The sequence below is a fragment of the Ahaetulla prasina genome, chromosome 7 (genome assembly GCF_028640845.1).
Source record: "Ahaetulla prasina isolate Xishuangbanna chromosome 7, ASM2864084v1, whole genome shotgun sequence".
Classification (NCBI taxonomy): Eukaryota; Metazoa; Chordata; class Lepidosauria; order Squamata; family Colubridae; genus Ahaetulla; species Ahaetulla prasina.
In genome coordinates, this window is record NC_080545.1 from 2,041,782 (window position 1) to 2,060,855 (window position 19,074).

The 19,074-nt window shown below is 42.9% G+C and overlaps 1 protein-coding gene across 3 annotated transcripts in view; it reads left to right on the forward strand.

Annotated features, from left to right (window-relative positions):
* The window catches only part of FRMD4A (FERM domain containing 4A), a 342,273-nt gene that overhangs the window by 70,646 nt on the left and 252,553 nt on the right, over window positions 1-19,074 (forward strand). Inside the window, exon 1 of one of the 3 annotated variants that reach the window (XM_058191962.1) lies at window positions 5,385-5,842. The exons of 1 other annotated variant lie outside the window; for it this stretch is intronic. In XM_058191962.1, coding sequence (XP_058047945.1) covers window positions 5,786-5,842 — 57 coding nt within the window. In that variant the 5' untranslated portion in view covers window positions 5,385-5,785. Of the gene's footprint in view, window positions 1-5,384; window positions 5,843-19,074 lie in introns of those variants that run through there. One more of the 3 variants, XM_058191968.1, reaches the window with a different exon arrangement.

Here is a 19,074-nt window from a genome sequence, read left to right on the forward strand (position 1 = left end):
CTTTAATCTAGATTGCAGAAAATATGACTTCTGTAACAGAATCATCAGTGCTTGGAATACTTTACCTGACTCTGTGGTCTCTTCTCATAATCCTAAAAGTTTTATCCAAAAACTTTCTACTATTGACCTCACCCCATTCCTAAGAGGACCATAAGGGTGCATAAGCGCACAAACGTGCCTACCGTTCCTGTCCTATTGTTTTTCTTTTCTTCTTTCTATATATATGCTTATACCTCCTTATATTTACCCATATATGTTTATATACTATATAATCTTTTGTATGATTCCTACATATATTGTTGTGACAAAATAAATAAATAAATAAATAAATAAAACATTATTGTTTTACTCCAAACATTGATTTTTACTTTTTTGAGTAAGGATCCCTCGGGTCAAATTCAATTCCTGGTGACTCCTTGAATACATACACATAATTTTCTAGGCAATGATATGGAAGGGATTTGCCGTTGCCAGGGTCTTTTTGAATTTTCCCAGACTAGTCCGGGAGTCCTAACCAGATCTATTCTGATGCTGATTTTCAAGCCCAGTTAAAGAAACCTTAATCCACGTAGAAGAATCTTGCAAGTCTGAATATCCACCTCCCTTTCTTTTACTTTGGTGAAAAGTACGGCGGGTCTCAAATTACGTTCCTGCCTGGGACTTTGATTTCTTTTATCCTCGTGCCGTTTTAAGTGCAGTTTTCCCTTCTGTTCCTCCAGGTTATTTCTACTTCCCATTACGCTATCATTCAAATAGATTCCGGCCTCCATTCTTTTTCTCCACTTTCAACAATTCAAGAAGCCATTTGCGTTCTTTTCACCCTTTTATAAAGGACCGTAAATATCAAGGTTACTCCCCGATAAGTCTTTAATTTAACTGTTTTATTGATCTCACCTGAAAAATAAAAGCGCAATTCCTGCCCCCGCTTCCCCTAATGCAGAATCTTGTCTTAAAAGCGGTTCGAATCCCTAGTGCTGCCGTGTAACGGGGTGAGCTCCCGTTCCTTGGCCCAGCTTCTGCCAACCTAGTAGTTCGAAAGCACTTAAAAAATGCAAGTAGAAAAAATAGGGACCACCTTTGGTGGGAAGGGAACAGCGTCTTTAGCGTTGAGTCACGCCGGCCACATGATCACCGAGACGTCTTCGGACAGCGCTGGCTTTTCAGCTTTGAAACGGAGATGAGCACCGCCCCCTAGAGTCAGGAACGAGTAGCACATATGTGTGAGGGGAACTTTTACCTGTACACACACACACACACACACACACTAAAAAGTTAAAGTTTGTAATTCTATTTCTGAGAACCTATTAAAGGCCATCTGTTCCAAAGCTAAGCAGATTGTGAATCTTCAACTCTTCCTCCTTGATTTTTAAAAAAAAATAGCTATACAGGAACTCATCTATTACCTTACGCAAAGAATGGCAAGGATGAGAATTTGCCCGTTGAAGAAACATTTTGCTTTTCCTTCGTGATGGATGAAGTCATCTATCACACTGCGCACTAAATGGATTGTCATACTGTTGTCTAACCAAAGCCATCCATCGCTCCTGATCTGCCAACTGTGGTATATGGCTGAAGGGGTGGGGGGGGACAAACCTAGCTATAATCAAAATACATAGACAGAATTTATAACTTCGACTCCTCTACTCACTACTGCATGATTACTTGCTTCTATAAATTGTCCAGAACATTTGTTTGTCTTGGCTTTGTCTGAGTCATCAGGTGGCTAATATTGTTAGCGCTGCTCTTAAGGGAAGGAACTTCAGAACCTTAACAGGCTGTCAAACCAGATTTAAAAATGACTGCTGGGCCAGGAAGTGGATTCTCCGAAGCTCCGTTGCATGCTGTATATGCAAACACTTCTTTGACACAAACACCAATTCTCTAGTGTCGTTGTCAACTCCTGGCAGGTTAACCTTGGTCTTGTGCAGTGAGTTATTTACAGGCCTGATGGCTGCACTGCTCTCCATCCATCTTCAAAAGGCGCACAAACAATGCCAAGATAAAATTTGATTTATTGCCAATCCCTCTCCTACTTCTGGTGCTTCTTTTCTGAGGGACCCCCGCTGGTGGTGGTGTGATTTGTGAATGTGCCACTTGCAGTAAGCAAAGGCCTCCTTTTCTTCTTCGTCTTCTCTGTCCTCACCAACCAGCAGAGAAAATATCTGACAGTAGGGTAGAGTAGAGTAGAGTAGAGTAGAGTAGAGTAGAGTAGAATAGAATAGAATAGAATAGAATAGAATAGAATAGAATAGAATAGAATTCTTTATTGGCCAAGTGGGATTGGACACACAAGGAATTTGTCTTTGGTGCATATAGAATAGAATAGAATAGAATGCAGGGTAGAGTAGAGTAGAGTAAAGTGTAGAATAGAATAGAATAGAATAGAATAGAATAGAATAGAATAGAATAGAATAGAATAGAATAGAATAGAATAGAATAGAATAGAATAGAATGCAGGGTAGAGTAGAGTAGAGTAGAGTAGAGTAGAATAGAATAGAATAGAATAGAATAGAATAGAATAGAATAGAATAGAATAGAATTCTTTATTGGCCAAGTGGGATTGGACACACAAGGAATTTGTCTTTGGTGCATATAGAATAGAATAGAATAGAATGCAGGGTAGAGTAGAGTAGAGTAGAGTAGAGTAGAGTAGAATAGAATAGAATAGAATAGAATAGAATAGAATAGAATAGAATAGAATAGAATAGAAAGAATAGAGAATAGAATAGAATAGAATAGAATAGAATAGAATAGAATAGAATAGAATAGAATTCTTTATTGGCCAAGTGTGATTGGACACACAAGGAATTTTTCTTGGTACATATGCTCTCAGAGTACATAAAAGAAAAGATACCTTCATCAAGAATCATAAGGTACAACACTTAATGATAGTCCTAGGGTACAAATAAGCAATCAGGAAACAATCAATATCAGTATAAATTGTAAGGATACCAGCAACAAAGTTACAGTCATACAGTCATAAGTGGAAGGAAATGGGTGATGGGTGATCACTGGAAGTTTTCAAGAAAAGATTGAAAAGCTACCGTATTTATCAGGGATGATATAAGCAGGAGGTTGGACTAGATGTCCTCCAAGGTCCCTTCTAGCCCTGGGATCCTATGATAAAAGATAGTTCTGTCTATGCCCCAGATCTATGATGTCATCACATCGTGTATTTCCTTAAGCTGTTGTTCATATTTTGTTCAGTGATATTCAAATGCTCAGTCCTGCAAATTGGCAGTAGGAATAAGAACTTCAAATATTTGCTGGCTGGTAATGATCTGAAAGTTGACCCACACTCTGTCAAGGACCTAGGAGTACTCACTTCAAAAGATCTAAGTCCCAGAGCTCACAGTAACATCATTGCAAAAAAGACATTAAGAGTTGTCAATCTTATTTTACGAAGTTTTCTCTCTGGTAACGCTGTACTCCAAACTAGGGCCTATAAAACCTTTACCAGACCTATACTTGATTACTGTTCACCTGCCTGGAACCCTCACTGTATTTCAGATATCATTACATTAGAGAAGGTCCGGAGATATTTTACTAGAAGAGTTCTTAAATCTTCTGCTCGAAATAAAATTCCCTATTCAACCACCAGGCTTGAAATCTTAGGTCTGGAAAGCCTCGAACTACGTCGTCTACATTCTGACCTATGCTTAGTTCATCAGATTATTTACCAAAATGTCCTACCTGTAAATGAGTGCTTTAATTTCAACCATAATAATACAAGGGCCATCAATAGATGTAAACTCAAAGTAATTCGCTCTAATCTTAATTGTAGGAAAGATGACTTCTGCAATAGAGTAGTAAATGTCTGGAACACTCTACCTGATCCTGTTGTTGGTCTCTCTAATCCCCGTATCTTTCACCGTAAACTGTCTACCATGGACCTTTCACGTTTCTTAAGGTGTCCATAATAAGCGCATAAGCGGACCAGCGTGCCTACCGTCCCTGTCCTCCTGCGCCCAATTATATGTAATCATTCTATGTGTTTATGGCTACGTTTTGCCAATTATATCCTTTTTTTGTGTGCCGATTTTTTTTCATGTGTCCATGTCTATGTCTGTTACTTGGTTTCTTGGATTTGTTGACAAATTAAATAAATAAATAAATAAATTTATTTATTTATTTATAATTACATTTGTATACCGCCCTTCTCCTGAAGGACTCAGGGCGGTTCACAGCCAATTAAAAATACAATAAATACAAATTAAAAACAGAATAAAATTTATATAAATAGTGGCCAAAGTACTAAAACTAACAATAATAAAAACTAAAACCACATTTAAAATTACTTATTCAGGCTAGCCCAGATTGATGGAATAAAAAAGTCTTCAGCTCACGGCGGAAGGTCCGAAGGTCGGGGAGTTGGCGGAGCCCTGGAGACAGCTCATTCCAGAGGGCAGGAGCCCCCACAGAGAAGGCCCTCCCCCTGGGGGTCGCCAGTCGACATTGTTTAACCGAGGGCACCCCAAGGAGGCCCTCCCTGTGGGAGCGCACAGGTCGGTGGGAGGCTGTTTGTGGCAGTAGGCAGTCCCGTAAATAGCCCGGTCCTAAGCCATGGAGCGCTTTAAAGGTGGTAACCAACACCTTGAATTGCACCTGAAAGACCACCGGAGCCAGTGCAGTCCACACAGGAGAGGTGTTATATGGGAGCCACGAGGTGTTCCCTTTATCACCCGCGCGGCCGCATTCTGGACTAAATAAATAAATAAATAAATAAATAAATAAATAAATAAATAAATAAATAAATAAATAAATAAATAAATATGGAGATTCTCTTCCTCATCCAGGTTCCAAAGATGCTTTTTTTTTCCCAAAGGGCAACTGGATTTTGTATTTTCCTTGAAGACGTTTCGCTTCTCATCCAAGAAGCTTCTGAACTGAAGCCCTGAAGAAAAAAGCACATTTGGGTTTACCTGGCCATGACACCAACATGAGGAGTCCCAGGCATTAGATATGACTGAAAGGAAGATGCCAACTCAAGACAAGCTACCCTTGAAAGGAAACCAACATGGTTCCATTCCTTCTGCATCGCTTAGGCCTTGTTTTGTTTCTCAAGTATCTAAGGGAGCTAATAATAATATCTCGGGGCGGTGGGGGGGGGGCAGTGGGGAAGAAAATTAAAAGTCTGTGAAACTTCAGTGCCTTGTTTCATGCCCATCTATGCTGTCCTCTGTCACGAGCAGACAGTGCTGAGTTTGATAGACCTTTAACAAAGAGCCATTGAGGAAAGTGGCTGTGTGAATTGGCCTGGCATTGGTCACAGCGCTCTTCTGTGGGCCTCGCTGCTCCCATTTCACAATGGCTTCCAGTGTGCTGAGCCATTTGCTGAAAGGTCAAAACTGAACAGCAAAATGCGCCAGAATCCAAAAACCTTGTTCTCCTATAAATATCAGCCTCTGTTAGAGTCGCTGCACTCCAGTTCCCATCTTTAACGCAGCTGCTGCTTGGTGGCGACTCTTCTCCGTGCGAGCTCTTCTTTCTGGTGGCTTCCCTGATGCCCTTTCTCCTAACTGGTGAGGTTCTCCGAAGGAGAAGACGGCAACTCCAGCCTCTTTTTAATGCCTTCATCTGCAGTTGAAGAAATCCAGATTGAGGTCCAGGGATTCCCAGGAGGTTCTCAGCAGAGTGAGTGCCAGAAGTTCTCGGGAGGACTCGGTCCTTTCGTGGTTCCTTAAATCGTCCAGCTTGGGACAGCTGAGGGAGTGAGATTTTTGGGAACCAATTGGGCTGGGACTCTTCGCCCTTCTTGGCTTGCTGGATTCAAGCAAGGGTTGCCATGACATTGGCTGCCAAGTTAGAAGACACTCTGGAGCACCTACTGATGGATGTGTTTGTAAGTAGTTCTTGACTTTCTCCTCAAAGGAACGGGATGATTGTTTGGACGGCAGCAAATTACTTTCAGTGTATATTGTGGTCTGTATAACTTTTTTAGATTCCAGAGTGGGCAGATTATTTAGGAATCTGTGTATGTGTGTTGTAAGAGTTGAAACTGACGCGGCAGCTTAAAGAGTCAGAGGGCAGAAACTTCTGAGGTTGAAGAAGGAGAAGCCAAATGGTGTTGACCCAAAAGGGGAAGAAGAAAAGGTGCAGAATTTATTTATTTATTTATTTATTTATTTATTTATTTATTTATTTATTTTATCACATTTATATACCGCCCTATCTCCCTAGGGACTCAGGGCGGTTCACAGGCAAGTAAAAAAGTACATATAAATACAGACTAAAATAACAGTTAAAAAACTTATTCTACATGGCCGAATTATTAAAAAGCAATATAAATAATAAAACCCATTAAAACCAGTATAAATTTAAAATCTAATCCAGTCCTGCGCAGATAAATAAATGTGTTTTAAGCTCGCGACGGAATTTAAATCTGAAGACCATATACATTGGGTAGGACTTCAACCTTGCCTCTCTCATTGAGAAAGGTGTTGCGATACACCTGCAGTCATTGTAGAAGAATCTAAGAACACTTTTATTGGATATATCTGGGACATACTATATATATATATATAGAATAGAATAGAATTTTTATTGGCCAAGTGTGATTGGACACACAAGGAATTTGTCTTGGTGCAGATGCTCTCAGTGTACATAAAAGAAAAGATTAGAATAGAATAGAATAGAATAGAATAGAATAGAATAGAATAGAATAGAATAGAATAGAATAGAATAGAATAGAATAGAATAGAATTCTTTATTGGCCAAGTGTGATTGGACACACAAGGAATTTGTCTTGGTGCATATGCTCTCAGGGTACATAAAAGAAAAGATACCTTCATCAAGGTACAACATTTACAACACAATTGATGGTCAATATATCAATATAAATCATAAGGATTGCCAGCAACAAGTTATAGTCATACAGTCATAGGTGGAAAGAGATTGGTGATGGGAACGATTAATAGTAGTGCAGATTCAGTAAATAGTTTGACAGTGTTGAGGGAATTATTTGTTTAGCAGAGTATTTATTTATTTATTTATTAATCACATTTATATACCGCCCTATCTCCCAAGGGACTCAGGGCGATTCACAGGCAAGTAAAAAGCACATATAAATACAGACTAAAATAACAATTAAAAAACTTATTCTACAAGGCCGAATTATTAAAAAACAATATAAATAATAAAACCCATTTAAAACCAATATAAATTTAAAATCTAATCCAGTCCTGCGCAGATGAATAAATGTGTTTTAAGCTCGCGACGGAAGGTTCGGAGGTCCGGAAGTTGACGAAGTCCTGGGGGGAGTTCGTTCCAGAGGGTGGGAGCCCCCACAGAGAAGGCCCTTCCCCTGGGTGTCGCCAGACGACACTGCCTAGCTGACGGCACCCTGAGGAGTCCCTCTCTGTGAGAGCGCACGGGTCGGTGAGAGGTATTCGGTAGCAGTAGGCGGTCCCATAAGTAACCCGGCCCTATGCCATGGAGCGCTTTAAAGATGGTTACCAAAACCTTGAAGCGCACCTGGAAGGCCACAGGTAGCCAGTGCAGTCTGCGCAGGATAGGTGTCACACGGGAGCCACGAGGGGCTCCCTCTATCACCCGCGCAGCCGCATTCTGAACTAACTGAAGCCTCCGGATGCCCTTCAAGGGGAGCCCCATGTAGAGAGCATTGCAGTAATCCAGACGTGATGGCCTTCGGGGAAAAACTGTGCTTGTGTCTAGTTGTTCTGGTGTGCAGTGCTCTATAGCGTCGTTTTGAGGGTAGGAGTTGAAACAGTTTATGTCCAAGATGCGAGGGATCTGTAAATATTTTCACAGTCCTCTTCTTGATTCGTGCGGTATACAGGTCCTCAATGGAAGGCAGGTTGGTAGCAATTATTTTTTCTGCTCTTCTTGTTGCCAGTGCAACAAAAATTGATGCCCTTCCTGTTGCCAATGCAGAGTTTTGTTTAGCAGATATAGTCTCACTGTGCCCAGAGAGAGAAATATCTGCCTCTACCTAGGATTGAACTCACAGCCTCCTGATTGTGAGGCAAGAGCTCCACCTCTAGGCCACCATTCCCATGGTGGTAGCTTGTCATGTAGTCCTTTATACTCTATGTTGTAACTAGCGTTTGCCCATGCTTTGCCTTTCAAACATCTACAAGCGTTCTCAAATGATCTACAACAGACTTCCAGATGTGCCTGAACTAGTCTCCCTATGATTGGGGCTCGTCTAGATTTAATAAGCCGATTATAAATGATAAACCTGAAGGAGCAAGTCTGCCTTAATACATAGCAGATGCTGTGGAGACTCTTTTGATTAAAGAATGAAGAAAATCGTAATTACAACCAATAGTAATTTACTACTTGAGCTTGTCTGCTCTGTGAGAAAATAAGTAGATCAAAAGTTGGAGGAAAAATATCTCGCCCATTGGCACATCATCCCTCTGAGCTTCCCGGAATCTGGGTGATATTCTACAAGTCTGACCCTTTTTTTTTTTTTTTTGAATGGACCATTGTTACCCAACAACAACTGTGTTCATGACATATTTTTCCTGGTCATTTCTGACTTCAAAAAAAGCAGAACTTGTAAAAGATGCTTCAGCCCCAATTCCCAATTCACTTGGCTCTGGAAATTAAAACCCAGTGTTGAAGCAGCTCCAAATTATTTTAATGACCCACCTTATGAGTTGAATGATGCGGCCTTCCTAAACTCAGCTGGAGAGTAGAGTTGAGTAAAGCTTGAGTGCTTGGTTTCAATGATAGTTCAAACCAAGAAATGCCCTCAAAGCTTTTTCAGGCAGCCATGGTGGTTCTGGCACATCTAAAACCAAAGATGAGCAAATATGTTGCTTCACTTTATTCTGTTTCAGTGCTGGTCAAGTTTCTCTTAGAGGTCTTGACCACGGGGTTGGATTCAAAAATTTTAGCAACCGGTTCTCTGTCTGGTTGCTGGATGGGCATGGCCATGGTGGGTGTGGCGTACTCAACCTCCTTCACCATGGTGGTAGAGGGGGATATTTTTGCCCTCCCCAAGCTCTCCTTGAGCTTTCGGTAGGGCAAAAGCAGCCTCACCTGGGCTCCTCCGGAGCCAGAAACAGGCCTATTTCCAGACTCCCAGAACTTCTGGAAGGCCCGTTTTTTGCCCTCCCATAGCCTCCACATGGGTGCTGCACTTAACTGGCATCCAAAACAGGCCATGTGGAGACTCCTGGGATGGGAGGGGCGGGAGGGGCCAGCCAGTTCTTGCAACTACCAGTGCTGCGAACCAGATGTAAAATTAGCATCTGGTTCCCATGAACCGGCTGAATCCCATCCCTGGTCTTGACTATGGGAGAAGGTTGAGAAGAGTCTTCTTTGGCATCACTGGCCGAGGAGTCTCCAGGCTAGATGGCTTTGGTACCATCTGCAAAGGCACCTTCTCCCCAGTGGACAAAGCTGTCCAGTAACCATTAATGTTCTTTTCACGATCCTTGGCGTTCCCAACTGAATGTTGGTGGAGAAGTCCTTAAGAGAATCCAGTGGAACGAAAGTCCTCAGAGATCTTCAGGGAATGCTGTAGAAAAACGCCCAGAGGAGCTTCTCAGAAAGAGCATGTCTAAGTGCTTTTGGGCCGAGTGGCTTCTAGCACTGATGATGTTACTTAGCTGGGTCCTGAAACTTCTGCAAGCTCAGAAAGGATTCCACAATTCAAATATTCTCTTCTATGGGTACGTTAGTACCAAGCCGACATTTCACAACCCAGCTAGGTAACATCTTCAGTGCTAGAAGGGAGTGGGTTCTGCTCTCTGTTTATATGCAAGTGGCTTGCTTTGTCAATAGTGGTGTGAGCATTCTTGGTGGTTCATTGATGAGGGTGTTGTTTCCTATTAGCTTGTTTATCTGATTTGGTAGTTCCTTGATTGGGATATTGTTTACTTTATTTTTATTTATTTATTTTATTTATTTATTTTGTCACAACAGTATATATAAGCATAAGCATGAAAATAACTATATAATATATAAGCATATATATAAGCATAAGTATGTAATAACTATATTAATTGGATATAATGAAAGGAAACAGTAGGACAGGAACGGTAGGCACGTTTGTGCTCTTATGCACGCCCCTTACAGACCTCTTAGGAATGGGGTGAGGTCAATAGTAGACAGTTTTTGGTTGAAGCTTTGGGGATTTTGAGAAGAAACCACAGAGTCAGGTAGTGTGTTCCAAGCACTAATCACTCTGTTACAGAAGTCATATTTTCTGCAATCAAGATTGAAGCGGTTAATATTAAGTTAGCTGGAGTTTAACTGAAAGACCTTCCAATCCGATTATAAATCCTCAAACTTTAGAAGATTGAACATTTTATTTGTCATGACTATCCTATGTTCTTAGCAGGGATGAAATCCAGCAGGTTCTGACAGGTTCTGGAGAACCGGGTAGCGGAAATTTTTAGCAGTTCGGAGAACCGGCAAATACAAGCTCTGGCTGGCCCCAGAGTGGGGAGGGAATGAAGATTTTGCAATATCCTTCCCCCAGGAGTGGGGAGGGAATAGAGATTTTGCAGTATTCTTTCCCTGGAGTGGGGTGAGAATGGAGATTTTGCAGTATCCTTTCCTTGCCATGCCCACCAAGCCACACCCACCAAGCCACACCACACCCACCAAGCCACGCCCACAGAACTCCAAGCAATGGGTGGAAACTCATCAAGGAGAGAAGCAACTTAGAACTAAGGAGAAATTTCCTGACAGTGAGAACAATCAATCAGTGGAACAACTTGCCTCCAGATGTTGGGAATGCTCCAACACTTTTAAGAAGAGATTGGGCAACTGTTTGTCTGAAATGATACTAAAGGGTTTCCTGCCATGCAGGGGGTTGGACTAGAAGACCTCCAAGGTCCCTTCCAGCTCTGTTATTCTATTCTATTCTAAATGCTAAAATTAACGCTGGTCAACAATTTCCCAGCAGCATGAAATTTAATATTCAGATGCGCATCTGGCTATTCAGCTGAGTTATCTCAGATAATGAGAAGCTCTGCAGAACTATCTTCCTATCCATCCTCTTCTCTGTCAGGGTTATTACTTTAATGCCCCCCCCAAGGCCTTATGTCTTCCAAACTGCCACACAGTATGTATGTTTGTATAGATAGATAGATAGATAGATAGATAGATAGATAGATAGATAGATAGATAGATAGATAGATAGATAGATAGATAGATAGATAGATAGATAGATAGATAGATAGATAGATAGATAGATAGATGGGGAGAGAGAGAGAGAGAGAGAGATTAGATATAGATATAGTGTTTTTCTGTCGAAGCACCTGGTCTGCCCCAATATGGGAGGGAGCATATTGCTTCCCCTTCACCTTTCAACTTCAATCCAGCTGGCTCAGAGGTTAATACAACTGCCTAATATGCAGGGAGCCCAAGTTTGAATCCAAGTAAGAGTATGGTTAGCTGATGAGAACTAAATAGCTGGCTAGGCTGAGATGGAAGATGGTGTTCTTCATTTTCCTTTGGTTTTATATGAGAACCTGAATCTCACGGATGGGTTTCCACTGTGCCACGGTTACAACAAAATTGCATCCATGTACATCAAACAAAAAGGGCAGGCTAGTCGGATCGATCGCATGTTTGATGATGTTCTGACCTAGGCTCCCTGATACAGTAAAAGCACACAATGAGTCCCCAAAACCCTCTTTTTATTTCCACGGCTGTGAATTCTGCTCATTCAGAGCCTGTTCATTTCCAAACTGATCATTCAAAGAGAAGTCCCAAATAATTGTAAAGACTCCAACAGAAGTCTGCCACAGTTCTTCGGGATAATGGTGATAAACACCCACCTTTATCTCCCTTGACATGCTACCAAGACTTAATTGGCAATTACCTTTGCAAAGCCACACGGAACACAGTCTTGAAACCAGCCAGCACGAACAACAGTTGCTTCCTGCAAAAGGCTCATGTGCCTTTGCTCCTCCTTTATGTCTTATGGGAGGATCCAATCATCTCCAAGCCTTACTCCTGAGTCGTTCCTTTTGTTTTAATTGTTCTTGCCTTCTGGCAGCTCTGTGCATGTGCACACTAGGAAAAGGCTCCCCCTGTTCCTCTGCCTCGCTGACATCAGACTCTTGGAGGCAGTATATAAGTCCCAGATGGCCCTGGCCCCCTCTCTGCCTCTGATGCAGAGCCCTCGTCCGAGCCTTCCTCAGATTCCAGGACTGGCCCATGTTCCTCCCCAGCCTCCTCACTGTCTGACTCTGCTGCCAGCTCTGCTGGCCACCGGCAGACCACAACACATGAGACTCAGTCAAAGCTTCATGAGATGTTCCCACAGAATATCAATATGTCTAAAAGCCCTTCCCCAGTAGCTGATTAGAAGATGTTGCCCTTTATCTCTTCTCAAAAAGTCAAGACATTTTGGGATAACAATATGTCCCTCATGGTGAGGAAGAAGAGGGAGAAATGGGAAAGGTGATTTCAGAAATGAAATGACTCTTGGCAGTCTTCTTCATGCTAAATCTGCCCAAGACCTCCAACCATCCCTTTAGTCCAGACTTTTTGTTATTTGGATTACGATATGACCAAATGTACTTTCGTTTAGTAATTCCTTCCCAAAAGGTAGAGCCCACAACTGGGTTCAGATTTAAGGCTCCGTTTCGCCTAAAGTAGAACAGAGAGGAAGTAGTGTTGGTGTGAATATTCTCAGTGGTTTCTTGAGTAGACTATGGTTTACTCTTAGCTTGTTTGTCTGAGTTGGTAGTTCCTTGATTGGAGTCTTATTGACTTCTTGATTGTTGATCTAAAATTAATTCTGGTGTTAATCTCTACTTATCTGGGTACTGATAGCTGGTGAGAAGATGTTGTGGTCCTTTCGTTTCCTTTTTAGCCTAGTTGGTTGTCTCTTTTGAATGGTATGTAGATGTTGTTTATCTCTAAGTCTTAAATAATATTTGGCTGGTTGGTTTAGAATAGGAGCCACCCTCCATAGACTCAAGAGAGGCACTTACCACCAGACCCAAGGTTGACTCAGCCTTCCATCTTTTATAAGGTAGGTAAAATGAGGACCCAGATTGTTGGGGGCAATAAAAGTTGACTTTGTATATAATATACAAGTGGATGAAGACTATTGCTTAACACAATGTAACCCGCCCTGAGTCTTCGGAGAAGGGCGGGATATAAATTCAAATTAAAAAAAAACAAAAAAAAACTTACAAAGGGATGGAGGAAGGATTTTTAAAAAATAAACAATTCCGAGCAAATTGGTTGTCCTCATTGTTTAGTGGCTCTTGGCACTAAATATTTAATATATTAATATTTAAATATCCTCTAGGCTCCTGAGAGAGATCAGGGAACTTTATAGACAGTAAAAGGATGGCTGGATTCAGCCATCTGGCATGGCCGGCCATGCCAAGCCAAGACAGGAGCTTAAGGAAAAACCAGGACAGGGATCTGCAGGAGGCACACGGAGGTTGTTGCTGCCATGGAAATCGGTCAAAAAGCAGCTCCCAAACCGAACTGATCAGACACTAAAACAACGTTTTGCAATTGTACTTAGTAATAGCAGCTGAAGAGGGCCAAAATTGCCTTAGTTCTTTCAGGAATTGATGGTCACATTTTCCCAGTTGAAACTATGCTTAAATCTGTCTACATCAGGGGTGTCAAACTCAAGGCCCACGGGCTGGATCCGGCCCACGGAGTGCTTAAATCTTGCCTGCGGGCTGACCTGGAAAAATCAAAATACCCGCCTGCGATGCCTCTGCTGGCGAAAACGGGTTCCAGCGGCAGTCTGTGAGCCAAAAACAGGCCAAGCGGAGGCCTCCGTGCGACCCTTTTTTGGCTGGCAGAGCAGAGGTGGGTTTCAGCAGGTTCTGACCAGTTCTGGAGAACCAGCAGCGGAAATTTTGAGTAGTTTTGAGAGCCAGTAGTAAAAATTCTGACTGGCCCCACCCCCCATCTATTCTCTGCCTCCCGAGTGCCAGCTGATCGTGAGGAAATGGGGATTTTGCAGTAACCTTCCTCTGGAGTGAGGTGGGAATGGAGTTTTTACAGTACCCTTCCCCTGCCACGCCCACCAACCAATGCCACGCCCACTAAGCCACACTCACGGAACCGGTATTAAAAATTTTTGAAACCCACCTCTTTGGTGGAGTGCTTCTGGAGGCCAGGGAAGCCAAAAACGGGCCATGTGAGGGCCTCCTGGGGCCTCCTTGTGGCCCATTTTTGGCCGGCAGAGTTCTTCTGGAGGCCAGGGAATCTTGTGGAAAGAAAGAAGAGAAAAAGCCCTTCTTTTTCTATGTCAAATGCCCACCGTGGCCACGCCCATCATGGCCATGAGCACCATGACCACGCCCACACCTAGTCACACACTACACACACCAACACACACACACACACACACACACACACGAGGTCAAACCCTGATGCGGCACTCAATGCAATCGAGTTTGACACCCCTGGTCTCTATTAAATGAAAGGATTTCTGTCGTGTCTTCTGGCTGCCCGTTGGTGTTCATGGACGCGTGAACCAGTCCTCTATACATCACAAATCGTGCATAATGTAGTAGTTTCTGGTTGCCTGGTTCTTGTGCGCAAAGCAGCCACCAAGAGGAATGGCCTCATCTCTGTCGCCCGTGAGAAACAAACCTCGATTCTAGATGGCTGGGCTACATGTTCTCTGGTATACCTAAGTCAGGGGTCTCCAACCTTGGCAAATTTAAGCCTGGAGGACTTCAACTCCCAGAATTCCCCAGGCTGGGGAATTCTGGGAGTTGAAGTCCTCCAGGCTTAAAGTTGCCAAGGTTGGACACCCCCTGACCTAGAGTATAGCCCCGGGTTCGGTTGCATGGGCTCCTGGGTGGAATGCAAGCAATAGAAAGGATTGTCCTTCTGATCAGCAGAGAGCAAAAATCACTCTTTGTGGCCAACCCAAGACCTTCAAGGATGTCGCAAAGCTGAAGGTTACCCAATTTTGGGGGGGATTCAACATAGTAGCATTCAACCCATAATAGACCTCAAGGCTTAAACATACAAAAGAAGATGTTCAGGTTTCAAATGTCGGCCCTAAATCAATGGTGCCGTGGAATATTGCACAAAATTGGAAAATAGGAAGGTAGCTTTTGAGACGACACAGTAATAGAAAAAGAGGTGGGGGGCAGACTTATTATGGGAAGCAGAAGGCATTTCTGGGCTTGGTTTTTGGTAACCCTAAAATAAGGGGTGAAATCCACGTTTTTTTTAACTACCGGTTCTGTGGGTGTGGCTTGGTGGGCGTGGCTTGGAAGGTGTGGCAGGGGAAGGATACTACAAAATCCTCATTCCCTCCCCTCTCCTGGGGGAAGGATATTGCAAAATCTCCATTTCCTCCCCGCTCTGGGGCCACCCAAAGGTAGAATTTGCCGGTTCTCCAAACTACTCAAAATTTCTGCTACCCGTTCTTCAGAACCTGCTGGATTTCACCCCTGCCTACGATCCATATTGGAAATTTGCAATAGGAATGGGAGAAGGTAAAATAAAAATAAAAATAAATTGAGAATTGCAACTATGCATTTATTTATTTTTTTACATGCGTCACTTCTACATGTGGGAGACAGAATTGTCTTGTAGTCTCTGAACCCAAAGAGTGGATGTCAGGTCAGGTTTGAGGACAAAGGAAATTGTACAACAAGTTGCACCATTGCTTCATTATGATGCAGTTCATGAAGCGGCTTGAGGCTCTCCATTTTCAGCCACAATCTGCTTTCCCAGTTTGAGCCTGATCCACAAGACAGATCTGTTTTTAAGGTTATTGAAGTGATCCTTAAGCCGGCTTTTGACCAGGTTACAACTGACAGAATTAGACGGCATTCTTGTTTCAAAGCAACCACAAGGAGAAGTTCAAAAGTCTCCAATAAATTTTGCAAGCCTAAGCAACCATAGACTACATCTCAGTTGCTAAGTGCCTTTCCATTAGCTGCTCCTAACTGCACGATGGAATTCATCCTCCCGTTGAATTTGACTCCCAGGGACTCTATAGCAGAATAACAGAGTTGGAAGGGACCTTGGAGGTCTTCCAGTCCAACCCCCAGCTCTGGCAGGATACCCTGTTCAGACAAACAACTGTCCAATTAAAAGCCTCCAGTGTTGGAGCACCCACAACCTCTGAAGGCAAGCTGTTCCACTAGTTGATTGTTGGAATCATGGAAGGATTTATATTCCTTGCAGTCATCTGGTCATTAGGCCTCTTCCTGAGAATTCTTGAGGCCACTTGGAGGATTATCTGTGCCCTCCTTCCATCCAGTTTATCCAGGGGTGGGATTCAAAAATTTTAGCAATCACCTCGTTGCTGGGTGGGCATGGCCATGGTGGGCGTGGCTACTCAGCCTCCTGCACCATGGTGGCGGTGGGGGTGTTTTTGCCCTCCCCTGGCTCTGGAGGCTTTTCTTGAGTTTCTGGGAAACTCCCAGAGCCTCCACATAGGTGCTGCACTTAGCTGGCACCCAAAACGGGCCACATGGGGACTCCTGGGAGGGGAGGGCGAGGCCAGCCAGTCCTTGCAACTACTGGTTCAGCGAACCAGATGTAAAATTAGCATCCGGTTCGCCTGAACTGGTCTGAACCGGCTGAATTCCACTGCTGAGATTATCCTTCAATCCTCAGAACTGAAGAAAGTTCTTGGATGAGAAGCGAGACGTCTCCCAGGGAAAACTAAGTCCGGTGGCCTTTTGAAAAAGCCTCTTTCATGCAGAGAAGTTCTGCCATTCTCGCCAAAGTCACCCTCTTAACTCGCCAGGAATTGTTTGCTCTTGTCTTGGTGTCTTGTATGAAGGCACTGAAGTTCTCCCAAAGCTGGTAACAGGCTACCCCATCTAGACAGGATTCCCGTGAACTCGTTTGTGCGGTTAAATCAAGATTACATTCCAGTGTTCACCACCCGCAACTTAAAAGACTGCATTTCTTTCTTATCTCTTGCGGGGGATTCTTTAATTAACCTTCACAATATATGTGCTGTCTGGATTTGTGGGGCTGTCCAAGAGTATGGTGAGTTTGTGTAAGCAGACGGATGATGAATGGTGCTAAACTTTGGGGTACCAGACCTCTGGGGTGTTTATCATTATGAATTCTTCAAAGAAAGAGAAAGGAATAGACTGCGTGGGCATAAATTCTTAATGGGAATGAGTCTGTAAACCACAGCTGAAATATACTTGGTATTATTGATGGGCTTTGCAGGACTAATAAAAGTCATTGTTGCCATACAAACGACTTCCTCCAAGCAGCTGTTTATATGACACCCCCAATCAATTTCCGGCTTTGCCCCACTGGTGTTCATCAATGACAGCAAGTGAAAGTTCATGATATCAACAATTACAGATGTCTATTTAAGGAAAGGTTCAGTGGAAGATTCGATTCAATCCAGAAAAGAGCAGGAAGGGACCTTGGAGGTCTTCTAGTCTTCTGCTCAAGGAGGAAACCCGCTAGCATTCCAGACAAGTGGCTCTCCGATCTCTCCTTCAAAACCTCCAGTGTTGATGCACCCACAACTTCTGGAGGCAAGGAGTTCCACCGGTTGATTGTCCTCACTGTCAGGAAGTTTCTCCTTAATTCCAGGTTGCTTCTCTTCTTGATTAGTTTCCACCCATTGTTTCTTGTCTTGCATTCTGGTGCTTTGGAGAATAGGGACATTGGGAACAATTATCCAGTGGAATGACTTGCCTTTAGAAGTTGCTCCAACACTGGAGGTTTTTAAGAAGAGATTGGACAACCATTTGTCTGAAATGGCTCAGGGTCTCCTGCTTGAGCAGGGGGTTGGACTAGAAGACCTCCAAGGTCCCTCCCAACTCTGCTACAATAGTACCTTGGGACTCAACTGCTTTGAAACTCATCAAATTTGATACTCAATGCATTTTAACATGAACATTTTGCCCCAATACTCATCGTTTGTTTAGTACACAATGCATAAGCTAGAACTTATCTGTGTTGGCTGCCTTGTGACGTTTCCTTATTGGAAAAATGTGTTTGGTATTCATCATTTTTGGTACTCATCTCGCCTCCCCGAACCAATTAACGATGAGTACCGCAGTACCTATTATTATTATTATTATTATTATTATTATTATTATTATTATTATTATTATTATTATTATTATTATTCTGTTGTTCCGCTTCTAAGTGGACATACAAGGAGGACTTGGATTGCAGCTGTGGAATTAAGCTTTCTGTCCAGGTAATGGAGTTTCCCTCTCTGAATGACTAGACTAAAAGTGGCAGAATTACGCACGGACGACTGAGTGATGGACGGAGGGAACGAGCCCACGAGACAGGCTTTTCTCTGTCGATTACTCCAGAGTTGCGTTACGCTGCACACCTGTCATTCTCTTTGGCTTTTGAGAGGCAACAGGAGAGGCAGAATTCGAGGTGATTCCCGATGTTTTCCTTTGGGTCTCTTTCTCCCCAATTTGGAAAGATTGTATGGGTTTGTTGGTTTGTTCTTTCCAGATTCAGTTTGTTCTTTCCGGATTCAGGACATCCGCTGAAGGATTTGTAGGGCATGGTTTGAATTCACCAAAGGAAACAATGAGATCCTGGAATAAGGGATTTCAGGAAGTCCTCGACTTATAACAGTTTGTTTAGTGAATGTTCGAAGTGCCGTAAAAATATCTGCATAAAAGAAAGGAAGCAGCAACACAAACAATAATTCTTACTTTAAGATTCAGATGTTTATTCCATGAGCAATTTGGAACAGCCATCCTAACACAACTTATATCAACAACCCATTGCAATGAGGTCCAGAGACGATAGCTAGGTCCAGCAAGGAGTAGCTATGGCCAGTGGCCCTGAACTCATCTCAAGACGTTATTTTTATACTTTTCGGCACTTGTTTCATAACTTACTTCCTTGTTCTTTCTTACTGACAGACATTCTCCACAGATACCCGTGTACATCTCAAACCTCTATCCATCGGCTACTTTCAGTTCCCTATTTCTCGCGGTTTCGTCCTTCTATGTCTGAATATATTTCAAAACTATGTACTTTGCAAAAATCAGATTTCACAGCAACGGCTCAGCAGGATTACAAATAGTTCTGATACACTTTCCCAGAATAACAGAGTTGGAAGGGACCTTAGAGGTCTTCTAGTCCAACCCCTTTGGCTCAGGCAGGCGACCCTACACCATTTCAGTC